This window comes from Gekko japonicus, unplaced genomic scaffold (assembly GCF_001447785.1).
Source record: "Gekko japonicus isolate JY-2015 unplaced genomic scaffold, Gekko_japonicus_V1.1 scaffold587, whole genome shotgun sequence".
In the NCBI taxonomy this organism is placed as follows: Eukaryota; Metazoa; Chordata; class Lepidosauria; order Squamata; family Gekkonidae; genus Gekko; species Gekko japonicus.
In genome coordinates this window covers 133993-154978 of record NW_015175987.1, presented here as the reverse complement: position 1 = coordinate 154978, position 20986 = coordinate 133993, and the positions used below count along the sequence as shown (strand labels likewise).

At 40.0% G+C, this 20986-nt stretch overlaps 1 protein-coding gene across 1 annotated transcript in view; it reads right to left on the bottom strand.

The window, feature by feature from the left end:
* Nucleotides 1-20986, bottom strand: part of ADGB (androglobin) — a 129892-nt gene that overhangs the window by 52547 nt on the left and 56359 nt on the right. The window contains exons 16-23 of the mRNA XM_015426312.1: nt 20587-20650; nt 19615-19717; nt 13659-13800; nt 12046-12160; nt 10949-11116; nt 10527-10662; nt 4277-4408; nt 1818-1911 (exon numbers count right to left, since the gene is read on the bottom strand). Coding sequence (XP_015281798.1) covers nt 1818-1911; nt 4277-4408; nt 10527-10662; nt 10949-11116; nt 12046-12160; nt 13659-13800; nt 19615-19717; nt 20587-20650 — 954 coding nt within the window. The remainder of the gene's footprint in view (nt 1-1817; nt 1912-4276; nt 4409-10526; nt 10663-10948; nt 11117-12045; nt 12161-13658; nt 13801-19614; nt 19718-20586; nt 20651-20986) is intronic.

Here is a 20986-nt window from a genome sequence, read left to right as displayed (position 1 = left end):
TGGATTGCCTTTCTGGGCTTGGATTGGAAAATACTTTTTATGGTGATTGTGGTCATACCTGGAGGGTAGGTTTCAGAAGGTGGCGCTGGGGGACTGCTGCTCAGCCCTTTGGCCTATGGTTTCATCTTGTCCCTTACACTCTTCAACACCTACATGAAACTACTGGGTGAGGTCATCTGTAGATCTGGGCTGGGCTGCCATCAATATGTGAATGACACTCAGCTCTATCTCATTCTTTCGGCTGATCCCAGGGAGGCAGTAGTAACCCTGAGCCAGTGCCTGGAGGAGTCTTGGAATGGATGCAGGCTAATAAACTGAAGTTTAATCCCTAAAAGATTAAAGTGCTACTGGAGAGCAGAAGAGCTGACCTAGGATTTATGATGTCACCAGTTCTGGGCAGGGTTGCACTCCCCTTAAAGGAAAAGGTTCTTTAAGTGTGTTAATCACCCAAAGAGTGATTAACACATGGAATTCACTACCAAAGGAGGTGGTGATGGCTACAAGCATGGACGGCTTCAAGAGGGAATTAGATAAGCGTATGGAGCAGAGGTCCATCGGTGGCTATTAGCCACAAGGTATAGATAGGGACTCTCAGACTGGGGCAAGTGATGCTCTGTCATCTTGGTGCTGGGGGGGAGGGCGTCAACAGTGGGAGGGCTTCTGGTGTCCTGGCCCCACTGCTGGACCTCCTGATAGCACCTGGTATTTTTGGCCACTATGTGACAGAGTGATGGACTGGATGGGCTATTGGCCTGATCCAACATTGGTTTCTCTTATGTTCTTATGTCCATAGTCTGGGGACAGGGTCTTGGACCTAGGCCTTCAGCTGCATAAGCAGGTGGCAGCTGTGGCCCAAGAGTGCCTTTTATCAGCTTTGACTGGTTAGCCACCTGCAGGCTTTCCTAGATAGAAAAGATCTGGCCACTGTGGTGCATGCCCTGGATACATCTAGATTAGATTACTGCAATCTACACAGGGCTACCCTTGAAAAGTGTCAACTGATACAGAATCCTGCAGCAGGAATGTTGATGGAGTGGGTTATAAGGAATATATCATTCCAGTCTTGGCCAGTCTACACTGGCTCCCAAATTGCTTCCAGTACGGACCTTTAACATACAAAATAAAATCATGGTTTGCAACCAACAAACCTGAAGGACTGCCTACTCCCTTATGAACCCAACCGACCACTGTGGTCATCTTCGGAGGCCCTGCTTTAGTAACTGCCTTCTGAGATTAGAGGGGTGGCAACCTAGGAGAGGACGTTCTGAGTCATGGCCCTTAGAACTCTTCCCCAGGGAAATTTGTCTGTCCTCTTATGTTGCTGTCTTCCACCAGTGGGTAATGACTTTATTTGGTATTCCCTCAGGTATCCCTCTTTCCTAATGTTTGGTTGTTTTTATGAATTTGTATGTATTTTAGCTCTGTTTCTAATCATTTTAACAATGTGTATTTTTTGTGCAGAGGTGGTTTTAAATTATTTTAAAACGTGGTTTTATTCTGTATGTTTCAGTTTGTTAGCTGCCTTGGTGGCCCTAGTGAAGGCAGAAAGGCATGATATAAATTTTGTAAATAAATAAGTTAGCAGATATCTCTAGAAAAATCAAGTCGCTGTTATGGTTCATTTGACAGAGGTGTACTTTAGAGATCAGGACAAGCAACGTAACACTCGTAGGCTTTATCTGGCCCTCCAAGGTTTTCTCTTATTGCTTAAGCAGTGTTGCAGGACAATTATTCTGAGGGTCAAGAGGGGGAAAAATTTTCTGAAGGGAACACAGAGTTCAGGTATGTGGTCATGCAGAAGCCATAGTGTTCATCACCTCAAAATCGTCAATGAATGCTGCTCAAAATTCGGCTCAATTAGAGCCCACAACTTTTGAAGTGTTTCTCTGACTTTAATATTCTCCTTGGTACCTGAAAATTTAAAAATTTTGGGATTAGTAACCACTACCAAGAAAAAAATATTGAGACTTATAATGCTGTGAGTAATTTCTTAATTTAATATTTACCCAGTGTGAAAGCATGTGTGTGTGTGTGTGTTACTAAATGATTTGTAGGGAGACCCATGTTCAGATTTCCTTGCCAGTTTTTAAAGTTTATAAGAGCTGCATGAATGCATGATCGAGACTGGGGCCTAGCACAGGGAGAGGCATAGCGTTTTCTTGATGCAAATCCCCACTTTTATCCCAGAGCTATTTGCTGCGTGCTCATGTGATAGCCACAGCAAAGAGTTGTGGGCGTAGTCCCAGTCAGAACAGGAGCCTCCTGTAGTGGCTTTAAGTTGTTGTTTTGTTTTTTTTAAGCAAAGCATGCAAGAAGATTGAATTACAGATCTCCCTGCATGTCCCTACATGGAGAGCCAGTGCAGTGCAGTGGTTAAGGTTGTTGGACTAGTATCTGGGAGACCAAGGTTTGAATCTGCCATGGGAGTTTGATGGTTGACCTTGGGCCAATTACATACTCTCAGCCTAACTTACCTCATTGGGTTGTTGTGAGGATAAAATGGAGACGAGGAGAATAATGTAAGCCACTTTGAGTCCCCATTGGTGAGAAACGTGGGATACAGATGAATTAATTAAATAAATAAATACATGCCATCTGGTTTGGCCTTTGTTACATACAGACCAAGGACACTGATGTTCTGTTAGACTATGTTTTGCAGTACACACTTACAGTGAATGAGAGAGTTCTAGCATATACACACTAAGGAATGTTTGGGCAGGGTCTGAATGAATGAGCCAGCTGTCAGTCCTGTTGTCTGAGATAATGACACTGGGTTATGGCATATCATCCAATTTTAAAGAAGCATCAAGTATGCGTGAGTTACACCACACTGTAAATACAGCACATTCACATCATATCAGCATCCCAGAGTTTGAAGTGAAAGCCTCTAGCATTCTGTAAGCAATTCAGAGAGCTAGGTTTGACTTTAAAATCCCAGAACCATTGTCCAGGCACACCTATCCATCTAGTTCCTTCTTTATGAACCGTCATGACAATGAACACCAGTGGCCATATGTCACAGCTGGCTAGGTCACTAGTAAACCCTGAGGGTTTTTGTAGTCCACTTAGGCTCACAGGTGACCTGTGGATGAAAAAAGTGCTGGGCTAGCATAAAACACGAGATTATTACAAAAGATTTTCCAATGGCCATACTTTCATGTATGCAATGACTTATTTCTCTTACTGGGATACAGGTTGGTAAAACTGAGCCCTCATTAAATCATGATAAGAAACTTGTGAAGTTGGAGAAACAGTAATCAAAAGTCAGGCTCCTTGCCTGGATTCAACTCCCTGAGGAGCGCTTGCACACAACGCAACTGTCACTTCAGAAGACAGTTGGAAAGCCACAAACTCAGTTATCTTCCCTGCAATCTGATTCCCCCCCCTCTTTTTGCAGTAAGCAGGTGTACTCTGGATGCTGCCATCTTGTTGAAGTTTGAAGGAGAGCAAACTGAATTGCGATCAAACCAGGGACCAATACGAGGAAGTTCTGTGATCAGGATCTCCTCTGGTTTTTGTTTTAAAGTTTGTAAGCATGGAGAAAAGGCATGGCACGAGTGGGGGCTAACTCATCCCCCTAATGCAGCTTTACTAATGCAAATTGTCCTTGCTTCTGTTTGCCCCACAGGGCAAACAGTTGCTTGGGAAGATAGCATAGGAGAAAATATTGCCCCCTCCAACGAATCTGATCTGATTCAATCCCCTCCTGCAAGGTGGTATTGATTTGTTTTTCTAAATGAAGATCATGGATGTCTGATATATCATCTACTTTGATGCTTAACCAAGTAGCTTCACCTTAAAAACTAAACTGCAACTGACTGTCTGTTCACACCACATATATCCAGAAACCTTTGCAGTAACCGTACCTAAGGCGTACAAGGTTTCTGCATGAACGAAAGGTTATATTCGCAACCTTGCCTAAGCTAAGTTACATAAGGAATGGACCTGAATGAGAGGTTGAAATGAGAGATATTATTCAGAGGCTAGCGGTAGAGTTGCACATGTAGGAACAGAGCTGGTCATTCAAGTAGAAAGGAAGGAAGTGGGACGAAGGATATTTGATTATAACTTTGTTTCATTGTTAAAATTCTTGTCAGTGAATCAGATAGTTGTAAGAAGAGTTCAAAGGGATGGTATTAGCAATGTTGAGGAACTATTCATTTAGTATAAGCCTCCTTGAAACCGTAAGGTGTGTAAACTGAAATAGAGCAGAATGGACCTCACAGATATATGAATTGTGGATCTTGATTTTCCCTGCATGGGAAGAAATCCTGACCTGGTCTTCTGCCATTAATTATCTGCCTCACGTAAGTCCCTCTCCAAGCAGCCTGTATGGTAAACACAGCAGCTTCTTCTTCAGATGTGGCAACTCTGTTATGCCACTGAGAAACACTTATTTCTGTCACCTCTAAAAGGAAGAACAGTATGAAAGTCACCTGTCAGAGAGATTGTATCACTGAAGTCAGGTTTGCCAAAAAACATTTATTTATTTAGAACATTTGTATGCTGCCTCCCCAAACCTGTTCAAGGCAGATCGCAACAATAAAACAAAATAACATAAAGCAAACACACAACAAAAACAAATTATACTGACAATACATATCAAACAATCCATACAAATAAAAAACAACAACACTGAAAAGCCAATAAAAGCAAGCCAGGGCATAAAAGCACATAAAGTGGAACAATCCAAAATTATACAGATCAACATTTCCCAGCCTGTGAGTGCCGACTCAAATGGGCTCCTGTAGGCAGTGAAAGTGAGTTGCAGGATTTTGTAGGTTTACTGATTTGTACATGCTCCAAATTTTTAAAAGGGTCTCCATACCAAATGAATTTAGACTTGTGGCATACCATGCCAAAACATTTGGGAACCAGTGGCATAGATAAGATAGTCCTTAGGCTAAGAGCAGAAATGGAGTAGCACTCAGGTCTTTTCTGCCCCTCCCCTCCCACAGCACCACCTCCCTCAGGGCACACCAAAAACAGGAAAGATACTGGATGTGTTGCAGTCTGCAGCAGAAATGAGAAATTGTTCCCTCGTTCATGTGCCCTTCTTCTCAAAGCAGAGTTCATATCTTATCCAATAAAAAAGCTAATTCTTTGATATTATGTGACATTGCTATGACAATTTAGATCATGTGGTAAATCAGGGAGGGGGGTGTTTCCAAACGTTGAGCCTGCAGGCCTACTGGAACAGCTGCCATGGGAGCAGGGACCAATCACAAAACACTGATAGGTCCCAAACCAAGTGTCCTCTTATGGTGAAGACAGCTGTTTCCAAATGCGAGTACCCTGCTGAAATAAAAGGGATGCCTTCTGGGCTGTTCTGAAGCACCTTTGTCCGATGAGGTGACACATAGGATCAGTTCTTTGGTTTGGGGACAAGATCGTTTAGAGGAAAAGACTGTAGGTGCTAGGAAATAACGTTGAGAAGCACCATGACATCGGTGGACACTGAGCTGGAGATCATTACAGTAAATAAATATTTACTGTAATGATTGCATCCAGAGACACACCAACAAGCTGAAAATATGTTTTACTCCTTGATATATACACCGTTGTGTTACCTGTGCTTTTCTACATAACCCATGTAAAATTTCAGCATTTTAAAAAACCAAACACTGAAATAAGTATGGAGCTCCTTTTATGAATATTCTCTATATTGTCTAATCTTCTCTGCTTCTTGAAACTCAATCATACAGCACATCAAGACCAAAAGTCAAAATAAGTACTGGCACTGCAACCAGATGGGCTCTTTATTTTGACAGCCATTTACCACTCCAGTTTTAAACGTACTTGGAGTTTGGAATGGCAAAGTTCATAAAAGAAACATAGAATGCTTAATTTTCTAGTCTCAAATCTGAGCTTAGATTAGTATGATAAATTCCAAAATGTTGCTCTTACATAAAGAATGTTAAGTTACCAAGCAACATTGTCACCACTATGCTTAGCCTGTGTTGCTATGTTATGAATACAGATCCAGTTGGGCAGCCCTGTTGGTCTGAAGCAATCTGAGGAAGTTGGTCTGAAGCAATCTGCACATGAAAACTCATGCCTTGAATAAAACTTTGTTGGTCTTAAAGGTGCCACTGGATAACTTGTTACGAAGCAGAGGTCATTTCGGGGGGGGGACGCGGGGGAACGCAGTTTCCCCAGGTGAGGTGCGGGAGGCGGGGCACATGACGAAGCCCCGCCCCCTGCTTCCGGCCACCCCACTTCCAGCCCTCATTCAGCCAGGAGGAGGCAGGAGAAGAGGGAGGGTAAGTTGCTTCCTCCCCGCCTCTCCCTACCCCTGCCTGCCTGGGGCCAGGGAGGGCCTTGGCGGGGCTTCCTTGCACTCCCGCTGGCCTTGCAGGTCCACCGCCGGGCCCCTGATGTCAGGGGGTGTGGCATATGCTAATAAGTTGTGCTAACGAGTTCCCCTAGCTCTTTTTCTACGAAATGACCCCTGCGAAGAAGAAGAAGATTTATATCCCGCCCTTCACTCAGAGTCTCTGAGCAGCTTACAAACTCCTTTCCCTTCGTCTCCCCACAACAGACACCCTGTGAGGTAGGTGGGGCTGAGAGAGCGCTTTTCAGAATTGTCCTTGAGAGAACAGGTCTGACAGAACTGTGGCTTGCCCAAGGTCATCCAGCAGCTGCAAGTGGAGGAGTGGGGAATCAAACCCGGTTCTTCCAGATTAGAGTCCATGCACTTAACCACTACAGCAAACTGGCTCTCTTAACCACTACACCAAACTGAATAGAATGGGGTCATGGTGAAAAAAAAGAATCTTCCATTATTCCAGAATGTTTGTGATACTTTTTGTAAAACAAATTTTTCTAATGCTTTTTTGTAAAAACTAAAAATAAAGCATAGTTACAATGTCATTATAAATAACCCATGGTACTTTAACATATGGTATCATGATAAATTCTCAGGGAAAAATTGTCATGCCAAGATATCTAGGATGAAGGAATAAATATTTAGTGGCTGTTATATCACTAATTAACATCAAGATTAAAGAAGGTCATAAATATTGAAGGTGGAGTTTTAAGAGAGGTGACAAAGTTTTTACAGTTGATCACAAAACAAAACAAAATTGGTATGGTGGATTTATAAGTTACTACTCCAACTAGAAACAGAAGAAGAACAAGTACTTGGAACACATGTATGATTAAATGGATGCAGAAATTTAAAGAACAGATATCTATGCATCAATGGAAACTGTTATGGGAAAGAGATATCAAGTTTACAGCCAGTCAGGCATTAAAAGAAAGCTGGTACAAAATGTTTTTCAAATGGTTTAGAACTCCAAAGGATACAGAAAAAGTGAACAAAAACTACAAAGGAAAATGTTGGAAATGTCAATACATAGATGGAAAGATACTGGAAAGAAATATATGGAGAAGTGCAGAATATTTTAAAAATTAAATTTCCCATGGAAGCTAAGAGTATGTTATTAGGTGTATCACCTAACAATCTGCCAAAAATTTCAGAATAAATATTTAGATATATGGTGACAGCAGCTAGAATGATTTATACAGCAAAATGAAAAGCATACATTTGTCCACAATTAGAAGAATAGAAAAACAAACTTGCGGAGTATGCAATAATGGTGAAACTAACATCTTATTTGAGAAACAGATCAGTTACGAAATTCAAGGAGAGATGGAATGTGTATTATTTGTATGGAACCAGGACACAAATCTAGAATAAATAGTAGTTTAAAACTTTGTATATAAATGTATTGCAATGAAGAAGCAGAATGAGAAGTAGCTTTAAACATTAAATGTTGAATATAAATGTGTCCCAACAAAAGTTATTTTTAGTGTATTTTATAGATAGAGTTTTAAAAATTCTTTTATGTAATGAAGTGGTTCTTCGGGAGAGAAAAATCTAATTTTTGTTTACAATATATAATTATTTTTTACTTTCTGTATTTTCTTTTATATTATCTATTTGTCCTAGAAATAATATTTAAAAAATAGAAAAATAAATAATCCACAGTGCGCCAGCATTCGAATGCAGTTCTGGTTGCCAGATCTCAGCAAGATGTCATAAATTAAGAAATCCCATAGAGGACCAACTAAAGTTTAGGAGGAGAGTACATCTCTCCTATAAAGAAAAGGTTAGGACAGCAATCCCCAACATGGCACCAGTGTAAGCCATGGTGCCTCCTAGCATGCTTCTCGATGCCCACTTGTTTCTTGAGGCTTCCAAGGGCACTGAATGGGAAAGAGAGAGCCAATGTGGTATAGTGGTTAGAATCCAGGTTCTAATCCCCACTCTGCCATTGATGCTTGCTGGATAACCCTGGGCTGTGTACACTCAACCATAGACACATACTTCCTCCAGTCTCTGGGCCTGGCAGCCTATCGCTGGGACTACATAGGGAGAAAACCTCTATTTTTTGGGGGGGGAATCTGAAATCAAGCAGCATTGCTTACCCAAAAGAAAGAGTTGATCCCAGGTCTCCAACTCTTTGGAGCAGGGAGTGCTTCAGAAAAGCCCAGGCAGCATAACCTATGTATTTGCAAGGAATGCTGATTTAGAAACATCTACCTATGCTGTATAAAGAGCTTAGCTTGGGACCTCCCAACATTTTGAAGAGTCTCTCAACATTGGGATTGGCCCAACCCCATTTGGCCCCACCTTCATGGCCAAGTGGTTGTAGCCACTTTCATTTCTTGCAATTCCAAAGGTGTTCACATGCTCAGTATGGCGAAAAATTGTTGGCTGGTTGATGCTTTTCAGTATAGAAGAAATATGACTGGAAGTGGAACACAGTAGATTACAAAGTCTTTGCCCCAAGAGAATTTGATAAGGCTGAGCTTAATGTTCAGTTGTAAACATTTCTCATACAAAAGGATGTTTTTTCCCTTTTTTGCTCAGGAGGGACAAAATATCCCTTGAACCATTTCCTCAATTCTTACCTTTTCCATGCCTATTTGGAACCTTGGCATCATTTTTTCTGGCAAAAATAATTTATTATCTTCCTGTAAGCACCATGAAGCTATTACACAGAGAGATTTGGATATGTGCAGATGGCATGGAGGGCAAATTAACCTAATGAAAAGTAAGGGCAATTCCCTCACTTTCCATTAGCTGTATTTTTTTTCTCAATGACACTGGCACATAGACAGTTCTCACTGCGTATGTGCCACCTTCACTGTGTTTGCAGGAAAAGGATAAACTGATCTGATCAGAAGAGGGGTCATGACTGCCAAAAAATGGAATCCCCAAGTTCAGAAGCTATATACTAGTAAATCACCAGATTTAGGGGAAAAACTACAGGAGACATTTATTCTAGCATATCTGGATGGCCACGGAAAGTACATATGATGGGCCTTTGATGTAGTCTAGATGACCTCAACTAGTCAAGCTTCACAATGCACATCTTCCAAATCAGATGCAATGTATTTACACTTAGTAGTTTGGGAACATAAAATGCAAAGTTATTTTTCACTAAGTTACTTTTGTATTGAGTGCCAGACACATGTCTTGCAAGTTCAGGTAAGTGATGCACTGTTCTCTTTGTGTCAGGGACTAATTAAAACTGAAATCCAATTAAAGTTCAAGAATGTATATATATGACTCAAACATTTCTCTAGTCTTGCACAGTGCTTGCATGAGTGTATTGGTGTTGGGAGTAATTGGACACTCCGGGAGCACCGAAGGAAATGGTGTTTTTGAGCACTAAGATACTTTAGTAAAAAAAAAGCAAAACCTTTAGTCAAAAAATATTAAGTTTAATTTGCTCTGAAATCTAGGAAGATATAATTTTAGAGACCGTTCCATGAGAAATATCCATAGATGCTTACCCTGTACATTCTGCACACACAAATCATGGCTGGGCCCAGTAGCACAGTGGCCACTTGACCCACATGGCATTGTGTGGGAAGTAAATTTCTGGTAGTCACGGCTGGGCATGTCCCTGGTGAGTCCTTCCCCTTCAGGGGACATGACAGTGGAACTAAGAGTTCAATGAGCCTTCTTTTCTTAAAGCTGCAAGTCATCTCCATTTTGCAGCGCTATCAAATATCCTCTATAAAGCATGGTTTGGAAATAGGTATACTGATTGACAGGGGAATGGGGGGGGGGGAGGACCTTTTCCAGGGCTGTTTTGTCCTCCCAGTTCAATCCTGTTTCCTCTCCCCCCCCGCCGCCATGGTATTGCTTTACAGACATCAAGGCTTGGAAATATTTTTGTGGTTGCCTAGCAAACCCCAAAAGCCACTAAGAGTTCAATGAGCCTTCTTTTCTTAAAGCTGCAAGTCATCTCCATTTTGCAGCGCTATCAAATATCCTCTATAAAGCATGGTTTGGAAATAGGTATACTGATCCCTGCCTAATAATTGTTCTTCTGTGTGACTGGCTTGTATATTAGGAATGTGGATTTTCCCCCCCACCCCAAAACATTTTTTATTTAATTTTCCATATAACATACAAACAAGTAACAAGTAAACTATGGTAAATCTTAACACATAAAAACCGCTCTAAATTAACAATATATCAGCATAGGTTTTTTTTCATACATTACCTGAGGATACAGTATCATCAACAGGCATTTCACTGTGTTTAAAATCCAAAGTGAAACATTTGTAAGCAAATTCATAGTTTGGAAGAACATTTCCTAAAGCTTGTTTTATCAAATGCCAAAAAGCACTATTGAAAGCCTGAAATATAAAACAGAAATAAAAAAAGCAAAGTTATGAACAAATATTGCTAGAGTTCATACTCATCCTTTAAAAATAAAATACATACACTTGGGTCTGTATCTTGTCAGCACTCAAGAAAAGATGAAGTACAGTTATTCCTACTAAGTGAGAGACAAACTGTGCAATTAAATGATCAGGAGATTTCAACTAATGAACTGTGTTTTAAAACCCCTCAATTATTTACAGGAAGAACATGGAAATTTTCTACAATTTAACAGAAAAATTAGCCACTTGATTTTTTTACCTTGAAGTGTTCTCTAGCTATTCCTGTTCCACAGAGGCCAGGAGGGCAGTGTGTTAATTCCAGTCCCCTCATGGCTCTGGAAAGATCTGGCCAGTTTCCAAAATTATTTAGCACACTTCCAATGGCTTTCATGATAGATGTAGCTTGCTCTATGAACCGGAAGCTCTCCTGAGGACAAAATGTGTGAACAACCATCAATCAGAACTATTTAAGATCTACATATTTTCCAACAATAAGTATATTTTAAATACAATTCCCTAAGAATGAATGAAGTTATCATACTGGCAGTGGTCCTCATCGTCATGCTGTATTAATTATTTGTTCAGGTCAAGACAGCTTACCAGCTGATCAGTACATAGGAAAGACTAAGAAGAAATCAGTGTTATCAGGTTGCGCTTTTTGTAGTAGCATTATTGCCTACTCTCATGGTGTGTGAAGCCAGAATATATATGAGAGCTATATATACACTTGAGGGCTCCACTCCTCCCCCACCCAAATTCCCACAATGTAGCTACAACTTTAACAAAATCTATAGCCCAGTTAAAAATTGATATACAAATATGATCACCAAAATGTCTGGGGGGAAAAGTGCTGAAAACACAGGACTGCTGAATGTTATGATCTGTCTGTTGTTCAACAAAAGAAGTCCAACATCTCCTTGGGCATGCCTAATGTAGCTCTTTGCATCCTGGCCTTTGTTTTAATTACAGTAACCACATTGACTAGAATCAGCTGTGACTGGACCTATGTATTTTTGGAAATAATCCTTTGTTGTGTCATTTTATCACTGCTACAATCTAACAATTACGGGGGGGGGGAGAGACATCAATTCAAATTAGATTTACATTTTTGTCCTATCTGAATTGCACATAAACCAATGTTTATTTTCTGTGACTGTGTAAACTGAATATATAACAATGATTACAGAATAGATGTCTTTTCTTATACTGAATGTAAAATGAAGTCTAGAATACTGCAGCATGACAGCTTTGCTGCATTGTTTTCCAAAACCAAACACTGAGAGGAAAAATATTAGAGCTCGCTAAAGTCAATGGGTGATCAATGAATATCACTCCAGTTGCTATGGTAACCACTACCTTGTCAAGAATTGGCAGAACAACATCCTCTTCACCAAACACACATGGCACCATACTGCACAGATGGATATGGTGCCCTATGGGAGAACTTGCAGTCAGGAGTAACACATGGCGCCTACATTTAAAAAAACAAGCACACAAATGAGCTAAATCACTTAATTATATCTGTAATTCTAAACAATATCAACGCAAGTGAAACTCTCATTTATTGACTTCCTGAGTGTCAAAAGATTTATTGGGCAGAACAAAAGAAAGAATATTTGGTTGGTCATAGAAGGATGAAGACTTTGTGTTGGATCCTAAAGAACTACGAAGGGAGTGGGTTCATAGAAATATCTGAAATGTTTTTCCCCCCGTTTTTCTCTTCAACAGGTCCCCAAGGTGGTTTAAAAAGAACAATTTAAATAAACAAACAAAATAAGTGTACAATGAACTACATCCTGGTCTGGTCCCGCATCTACTGGGGCAGCTTGTTCAGGGCCACAAGTGACAGGCCACTAGTGAAGAGCCCCAATCCATGACAGCTTTGGCTCTGGACCTTTGGCTTATGCCTCTAGCCATGCCTAGACTTTACTACCTGAAACAGGAAGTGAAAAAAAGAACCTCAGCCTGGAACTTAAACAGCTGGCTGAAACGTTCCCACAATTCCCTCCCCTGTTAAGACTGCTTTTGACAATTTCCACTTCCTGTTGCAATCTACACCCTTCCTGAAAAGCCAATCTTGAAGTCTGAGGAAATGTTGGGAACAGCAAGTTTTGTGGTGCATGGTGCTACAAAGCAAGAAGCAGCAGAAATTGTTCTCTCCTCTGCTGCTTGAGCCATGTTTGCACAAGAAAGCTACATGCGGGAGGAATTTCTGCCAATTCTCCATCCTGGGTTATGCCCCTTTACCACATCTCATGCCATTTCCAAATATCATCCCTACCCTCAGGAACAGCAAATTCCCTTCCAAAAACTCACTCCACTCACAGTTCTTAAGGCTCCAATGCAATGAAAGAAGCATGATGTGAAACCCTGCTAGGCCAAATTGGCATTTCATCTATTTATTGGCATGTTATGTGAAGTAAATATTTATAACTGTGTACATGTGATACTTAAGTGTTGTGTACTGACTAAGAGCATGAGCTGGGAAATCTGTTATTTAAATTTTACCTCAGCCAAGTGCTTAATAGCCAGAATCCAGTCACTATCCATTCCGTTTCATCCCCTGTTGTGCAACACAGGATTAGTAATACTTGACTGCCTTGTTGTCAGTATTACAAAGATAGCAAGGAGGTGCGGTACAGTAACTCCAAATCAACGTGGAATCAGGAATCTCCTGATTCAAAACTCAGCTCTGCTGTGAACTCACAGAGTAGCTTGAGACAAGCCACCATTGATAACCCCCATCTCCCCACATCTGAGTCTGCAATGTGAACATAATGCCATTGACCTATCTTACAGGGATGTTTTAAAGATTAGTAGGATAACATGTATGAAAACACCACATCAGGGCTAAGTTATTACACGTATGAAGTGAGTTGAGTGCTCTAAAACACCACATCAGGGCTAAGTTATTACAATTATTATTTCTTTATGGCTGTGCTAGAAAGGCACAGCAGACTGGCACATACCCAGGAGGGAGATTTATCATAGCAGCTTTGGTGGCATATGTATGGAGCTTTAGGATTAATTTTCCTGGAGCCAGATCCTTCCATGAGAATTTTTCAACCAAGAGAAAGCCCTTTGGTATAATATGGTAATCCTTTTGCCCAACTGTTAAGATAAAAAGTGTACAGATAACAATGTTTACAATCATATTTTAATCATACATGATATGGGCTCAGACTCACAAAAGCTTATACCATAGTAAATTTGTGGTTCCACAAAACTATTGTTTGGACTGTAGCAGCCTTCCATGCCCAACAGGTCAGTGATATCTCCCCAACGTTCTGGTTCCAGTCTGACTGGACCCTACATTTTGTTGTAGGTCCCCATTTGTTTATCTTCATAGAGTATAGAACAACCCATTTTTATTGCTTCTAAATGTCATGAAAAACAACTATTAGTTAACAATCAGTATCTGAATAGAGTAGCCTATAAAAAAAGAGACAAGCAGAGTTAAAAATGAATGATCATTCTGGTTGCTGATTCTACATTTCACCTCCAATAGAAAGAGAAACAGCAGAATTAGCACTTTGTATTTCAACTGTATATAGCACAAAATGTATTTTATTAATTTTTCCTCTCTGTATGGAAGATATTATGGCATGGTGCCAGGAAAAGGGGTGGAATATATTTGTAGACACTACCGGCTCCAGCAACATGCTTTACTCAGGCAAAAAAGGAAAGGAAAAAAATATATACTTTCCCCCCTTAGCCCTCTTTGTTTTTTACAGTTTATAGCATTTAGCATACGTGGGGGTATGAATGCTAGGGATATGTCTAACTACCTTTGGCATCTCTGTCTCAGTGAATGGTCTCCACCCACATGTGGCTGAAATTAGGCCCTTTAAAAGAATCCGAGACTTAATGAATGAATCAAATTTGAGTACTTCCCCTCACTGCACCCTTTGTCACTGTAATTTCTTTCTCATTTTGGAAAAAAAAAGATGTGCATTTTTCTTAAAATCTTATCTGAATTCAACAACAGAAGTTAAAGCAGCAGTATGTTAAGATTTTGTGTCTCAAAAACTGTCCTGTGTGTGTCTGTGTGTGCACGCAAGGGGCATCTTATTTTCCTCTCCACTACTATTTCCTCTTTACCTTTCTTGAAAGCTCCCATGGCCTCTTCCCCTTTTCCTGCTTCCTTCTCTCCTTCCCACCCACTAGCCAACCTACCTTTATATGCCCCCATGTCTTCAGCTTTCCATCCTTCCCTCCCCATGGCAGCCTCTTTCTGGGGAAAGTCTGGCCCAGTTGTGCAGTGTCAGCTGCTAGGTTGGTTCAAGTTGTGTGATGGGGAATGGCAAGGAATTGCGGGGAATTGAACTCACTTTTCCCTGTATCATCATCTTCACACTATTATCTCTTTCCTTCCTCCTGGAAACCCCATATCCTCAACTTTCCCTGTTTCCTTCTCTCCTTCGCACTCACCCACCTAACTTTTTTCTCTCCCCCATCTTCATCCATATTATTTATTTAATCCATATATACCCCACCTTTCTCCCTAACGGGGAATCAAAGCAGCTCACATCATTCTCTTCTCCTCCTTTTTATCCTCACAACAACTTTGTGCTGTAGGTTAGGCTGAGAGTGTATACCTGGCCCATGATCTCCCAGTGAGCTTCCACAGCACACTGGGGATTTGAACTTAGGTCTCGCAGATCATAATCTGAAACTCTAACCACTATACCACACTAGCTTTTGTGGGGCAGCTGCTGCTTAACAGTAGCAAGCAGCTGGGATTGAGTGAGTCATGTAAATCAAGTGGTAGCAAGTTACCCTGTGGTTGCTGCTGGGTCTGGCCCCAATGAGGGCTTCCTCAAAGGCCAAAATACCTTGTGTAAATTGGCACTTCCCCCTCCCCCTGCCTTTTCCTGATAGAAGCCAAGGCTTAAGCCTGCTCTTAAGCCTCGGCCTTCCCTGCCTTTTGGTACCTCCCCAGTGCTTCCTGGACACATCTATGGGGCACGATATTTTAGGTACCTCCCACCATCTGATCAAAAACTGTTATAAATCAGGCCATCTACCATTGCCTGTTAAAATGTCACAGGATACACTGGATTACTTGTGTTTAATGCCATCTTGTTTTAATTGCTTAATTGTTTAACTGTTTTTATATCTTGATTTTTATTGTTTTTATTATGTTGTGAGCGGCCCTGAGCCCATTTGTGGGGTAGGGCGGGATATAAGTTAAATTAACAACAACAACAATAATAGAAGGCTTGCAGTACTGTTGTGGTTCTCTGAGAGCAGCCTCAGCCACTGAGAGCATCAATTTCTTAAAGCTACAGGCACTTCTTTTATCATTTGGGTTTTTTAACTCCCTACACAATCTTTCTTTCTTTCTTATTTTTTCTGTAAACTTGTGGTGTTTTTCAGGTTTAAAGAAAGATCTGTCTTGTTTGTTCATGGCTTTATTCTCCAAATTTAAGTATGCAAAAATGTCTGTATCTATATACATCCCCTTCTGTTGCCACCTTCTGCCAGGGGGTGAAGACTTCTTTGTTTTGTTTGCCATTTCCTCAATGATCCCTACATTCTAACCAATATTTTCAAGTCATGTCAGACTAATCGTATCTCTTTTTTGGGAGAAAGTTACTACCCTGCTGGATGAAGGGAATGCTGTAGACAGAATGCTGTAAATTCTTAGTGGCCTTGGTGGCCTTTGCAAGGACAGAAAGGCGGCGAATCAATTTTGCAAATAAATAAATATCTATATACATATATATACACACATAAATATAAACACACTCTCACACACACGTGTATCTCTGAACCACTGGTTTGCGAAAATGTAACCCCAAGATAATGTGTAGTTTTAGTAGTAGCTTCAATATGGCCAATGCTATGCTCCAGTACTGGACTATTGACTTAAATTGACAGATATTCTCTCATAGTCCTATTTGGCCTACAAATATAATCCCTATGTAGCCCATTATTTCCTTTCTTTCTCCTGTCTGCTACAACTCCAGGTAGATCAACACCATTAGCTGATAGCGTGGGTGTCAGCACCCCAGCCAACAGTACCAAAGAACACTTTACTGGCTCAACTCAAATTCTTAATAGGAAGCACTGCCAGCTTTTTTTCCAGACTCCCACTAATTTATTTAGTCAGTAAGTTGGAATAATGTCTACATATAGAAAATGTATACCATATACCAGTCGAAGAGTATCCTTAACAATTCAGAATTCAGTTAGTCAAGTTCCCAGTGGTGCAATCCAGATTTGCCATTCCTTAGTCTAGCAGATGGTGCTCACTTGAGTGCCCATACCGCTACTGCTTTCCAATCACACTTGAATTATAGCCCATTTGTTTTGCCTGTTAAGACTCACCATTTAACCTTGTGATACAGCAAAATAAGGCTGAAGTATGTCCACCTAGTAGTTCGAAAGCAAGAAATTGCAAGTAGATAAATAGGTACCAGCAGATGGTGCTCACTTGAGTGCCCATACTGCTACTGCTTTCCAATCACACTTGAATGATAGCCCATTTGTTTTGCCTGTTAAGACCCACCATTTAATCTTGTGATACAGCAAAATGAGGCTGAAGTATGTCCACCTAGTAGTTCGAAAGCAAGAAATTGCAAGTAGATAAATAGGTACCACTTCGGTGGGAAGGTAACAGCATTCCGTGCGCCTTGGTGTTTAGTCATGCCGGCCACATGACCACGGAAACGTCTTCAGACAGCGCTGGCTATTTGGCTTTGAAACGGAGATTAGCACCGCAACCCTAGAGTTGGACTCGACTGGCTTTCGAGCAAGGGAACCTTTACCTTTACCTATGTCCAGAAGGCAGTAGTGCTGAGGGCACAGAGCACAGATAGATAAGAAGGAGCTGGGGGAAGAGCTACTGGCTCTGTCCCCCACTTCCATAGGCTGATTATTCTTTGAATATAGAGCACAATCTCCCTGCATCTTTTAAACTAGGCACTGGACAGACAAGAGCCTACACACAGACAGCTTTTATGTATGTAGTTTCAGAGCACGAGGAATGATCAACATGTGGAGGTTGGGTGGAACTAGCAAAACTTCAGTAAGAAAATTTGCTCAGGGTTTGAGAATAATTTCTTAGGTTACTTTCATACAGTGTGATGCCTTATTGTGCTCTCATTGTCACTACAAATGTCAAGATATTCAAAGCAGCAGCAAAAGAGCATTCACACAGGAAATTATCTATGCTTTCCCCTTGTGCCTAAGCAGTGATAGAGAAAAGCAAGAAGGTCACAGTCCACAGTACAGTAAAGCAAAACACAAAAGGAAACGGTGCAAAAATTGCTGCAGTTTATATCACAAAAGTCTATATTTCCATGTAATGCCGAAAATCCATTTGTGTTTTTTTTCAGACATACAAAGAAGTCTTGACAAGGTAATGATGACGAAACTCTCCGGATTAACAATTTCCGTTTCGTAGAGCCTTCATCAAAGATCAACAACACCTTTCATAAAAATACAACAATCATTAATTCCACCAAATTTACATGAAAGGCAATGTACCTATAGTGTCCATTAAACTATTTATACACACAAAGATGTCATTCCTTATTTTTCAAAGAGCAATCCTTCCATTCTCAAAATATACAGTGTCTAAAAAGGTTTGCAAAATGTCTGTGTATGTATTAACCAATTTTCAAACTCTTATTATTTGAATCATGCGAAATGATAAGCTTAAACTGTGTAGATAATTTCTTATGAGAGAGTGTATGTATCTTTAAATAGTAGTCTGGAAGAGTTATATAAGTGTTTCTAGTGAGAACACCTGGTAAGGTTGTTATGATTAGCTTGCCTGCTTTGTGAAAACGTGCATTAGAATTTATTCTATGGCATGGATTAGGTAAAATTCAGGGTTTGACATATTAACCTGATATGTTAATATGTAGCTGGCATGGATTAGGTAAGATTCTTTTGTTAACCTGATATGTTAATATGTAGGAATGATTTTGTTATATTGTGACTGATAGTATGCTTTTCCTCCTTTTTAGAAACTGTATATTTTGAGAATGGAAGGATTGCTCTTTGAAAAATAAGGAATGACATCTTTGTATGTATAAATTGTTTATTGAACACTATAGGTACATTGCCTTTGCATGTAAATTTGGTGGAATTAATGATTGTTGTATTTTTATGAAAGGTGTTGTTGATCTTTGATGAAGGCTCTACGAAACGGAAATTGTTAATCCGGAGATTATTACCTTGTGAAGACTTCTTTGATTGTATGTCTGGAAAAAAAATGGATTTTCGGCATTACATGAAAATACAGACTTTTGTGATATAAACTACAGCAATTTTTGCACAGTTTCCTTTTGTGTTTTGCTTTACCATTCCCCTTGTGCCTGCCATTCCCTGCTCACCATAATATTTTCTGCTGTTTTTTCCCCAGAGAATGGCAGTAGACATACTGCTACAGTACAATGACACTATAATGATATATCTACTACTGATTTTCTAAAAATGGGGGGAGAGTGGTGAAAAGTATAGCACAGGATGTGGGTGGGAAAGTGTGGAAATCCACACATCCATATGGATTCCAAACCTACTTAGAGTATGATCTTTCCAGAAACACAGCACTGAAGGTTGGGAAAACCCAGAAAGTGGACAACTGCACAATTATGTCATTTGGAAATTGCCCCTTCTTCCATTTTTAGAGGAACGCAGAGCAAAACTTGCATATGGAATCACCTTTTGAATGAGTGATAGGCAAAGGCTTTGCATTCAGTTAACATGCAAAAAGTTCCACAAAATATCCTGAGCCAAAAAGTAAGGAACAGCAACAGGGCTTCAATAGATTTGGTAAAATGGACAGAATAACACAGAGAAGCCAAACACAGTAATAATATTGGAGTTCTAATTGACTGTCTTTGAGTACCTCTTGGAGGAATCCAGGAGAATCAATATTAATATTTGCTTTCTGCTTAGTATTCACCTTACCTCCTGAATCTCCCCAGTGTACTAATGCAGAAAAACTAACAAGGATTTCAATCGGTTTCAGACTGTCCACACACAAGTAATAGGAGACACGATCATCTACCATCTATAAGGAGAAAAGGGATTCATGTTTAATTTCCGTCCAACATTGCAGTAACTAATATCTGAGTTACGTTACAAACTCTGTCATGAAAAGATATAAAGTGAACACTGAAAGGTTCCACACCCTTTGTTCAAAGTGTTTTCTTTTGCACGTCCCACAGCAATTAACTTCAGTTTTAACCCATCGACAAAAGTTTAAATTTCTCTTATGAGACATTTTATGTATGTTTTCCTGAACTACTGGTTTTAATTTTAGAAAAACAGCATCATAATGAAGTAATTGGTTTGAGAGTTCTGCAAATGAATGTTAAGTAATTACAAGGAAGTTGTTAAATGCAACACAAGCCTGGAAATCAAACTGGTTCAGTAGTAGGATTACGGTGCTCACTTGGTGAACTAAATTTTTGATTTGCTTAAAACACCACAGCTGAGTCTCTTGTAGGCTGAAATGTGCTTACATACTTATTTGGAGCATGTTTATCTGCCCTCCTGTGCAGGATCTCAGCATGGTGCACATGAGTGTCCCTTCCTTCATTTTATCATGATAATTAAGTGAGGGAGGTTATGTACTTTGTTCCACTGTCCTGGACAATGTAATTTGGAGATAATGGTTGCTCTTTGAAGTATCACTTTTTCTCACTTTAGGGATCAAACCATTATTGCATCTACATTAAATTACCTTTGATCCGTTAGCAGAGGTTTTTAATGCCAATCACTGAGCTCTATTCTTTGAATCAACCTTTATTATACTGGCCTGTTGTTCTAAGTAATGTTTATTGGTTAACAAAATATATTTAAAGCACATATGACAAAATTATGGTATAGCTTGCCGGTTATATAGAGATAAACAAACCATACAATTTATACACTTACCCTAAAATCTGATTTCTGATAGCTGTAAGCATAAGTATTGGGTTTATGGAAAATATATATATTCCTAGATGGGAAATAAATGACAAGGTGCTTATTTAAGCATCAATTATGAACCAATCTCTCCCTTATGCCATCTTTTGTTTAATTACAAGAATGCTGACATATAGTCACTCTGTCTCCCATTACAGTTATTCAGCATTGGCAGATTACAACAAATAACTTTGTAACTGGAAATATAATTTCTCTGCCCCTGACAACATAAAGAGAAAATCTTCTGAATATTTTGACTGTGCCCCCCCCCCTTATAACTAGTTGCCAGATGTGGAGAACTAGAGGAAACAGGCTTTAAAAATATTTTGTACCTTTTAAGACAAAGGCATTTGATATTCTGTGCTTTAAG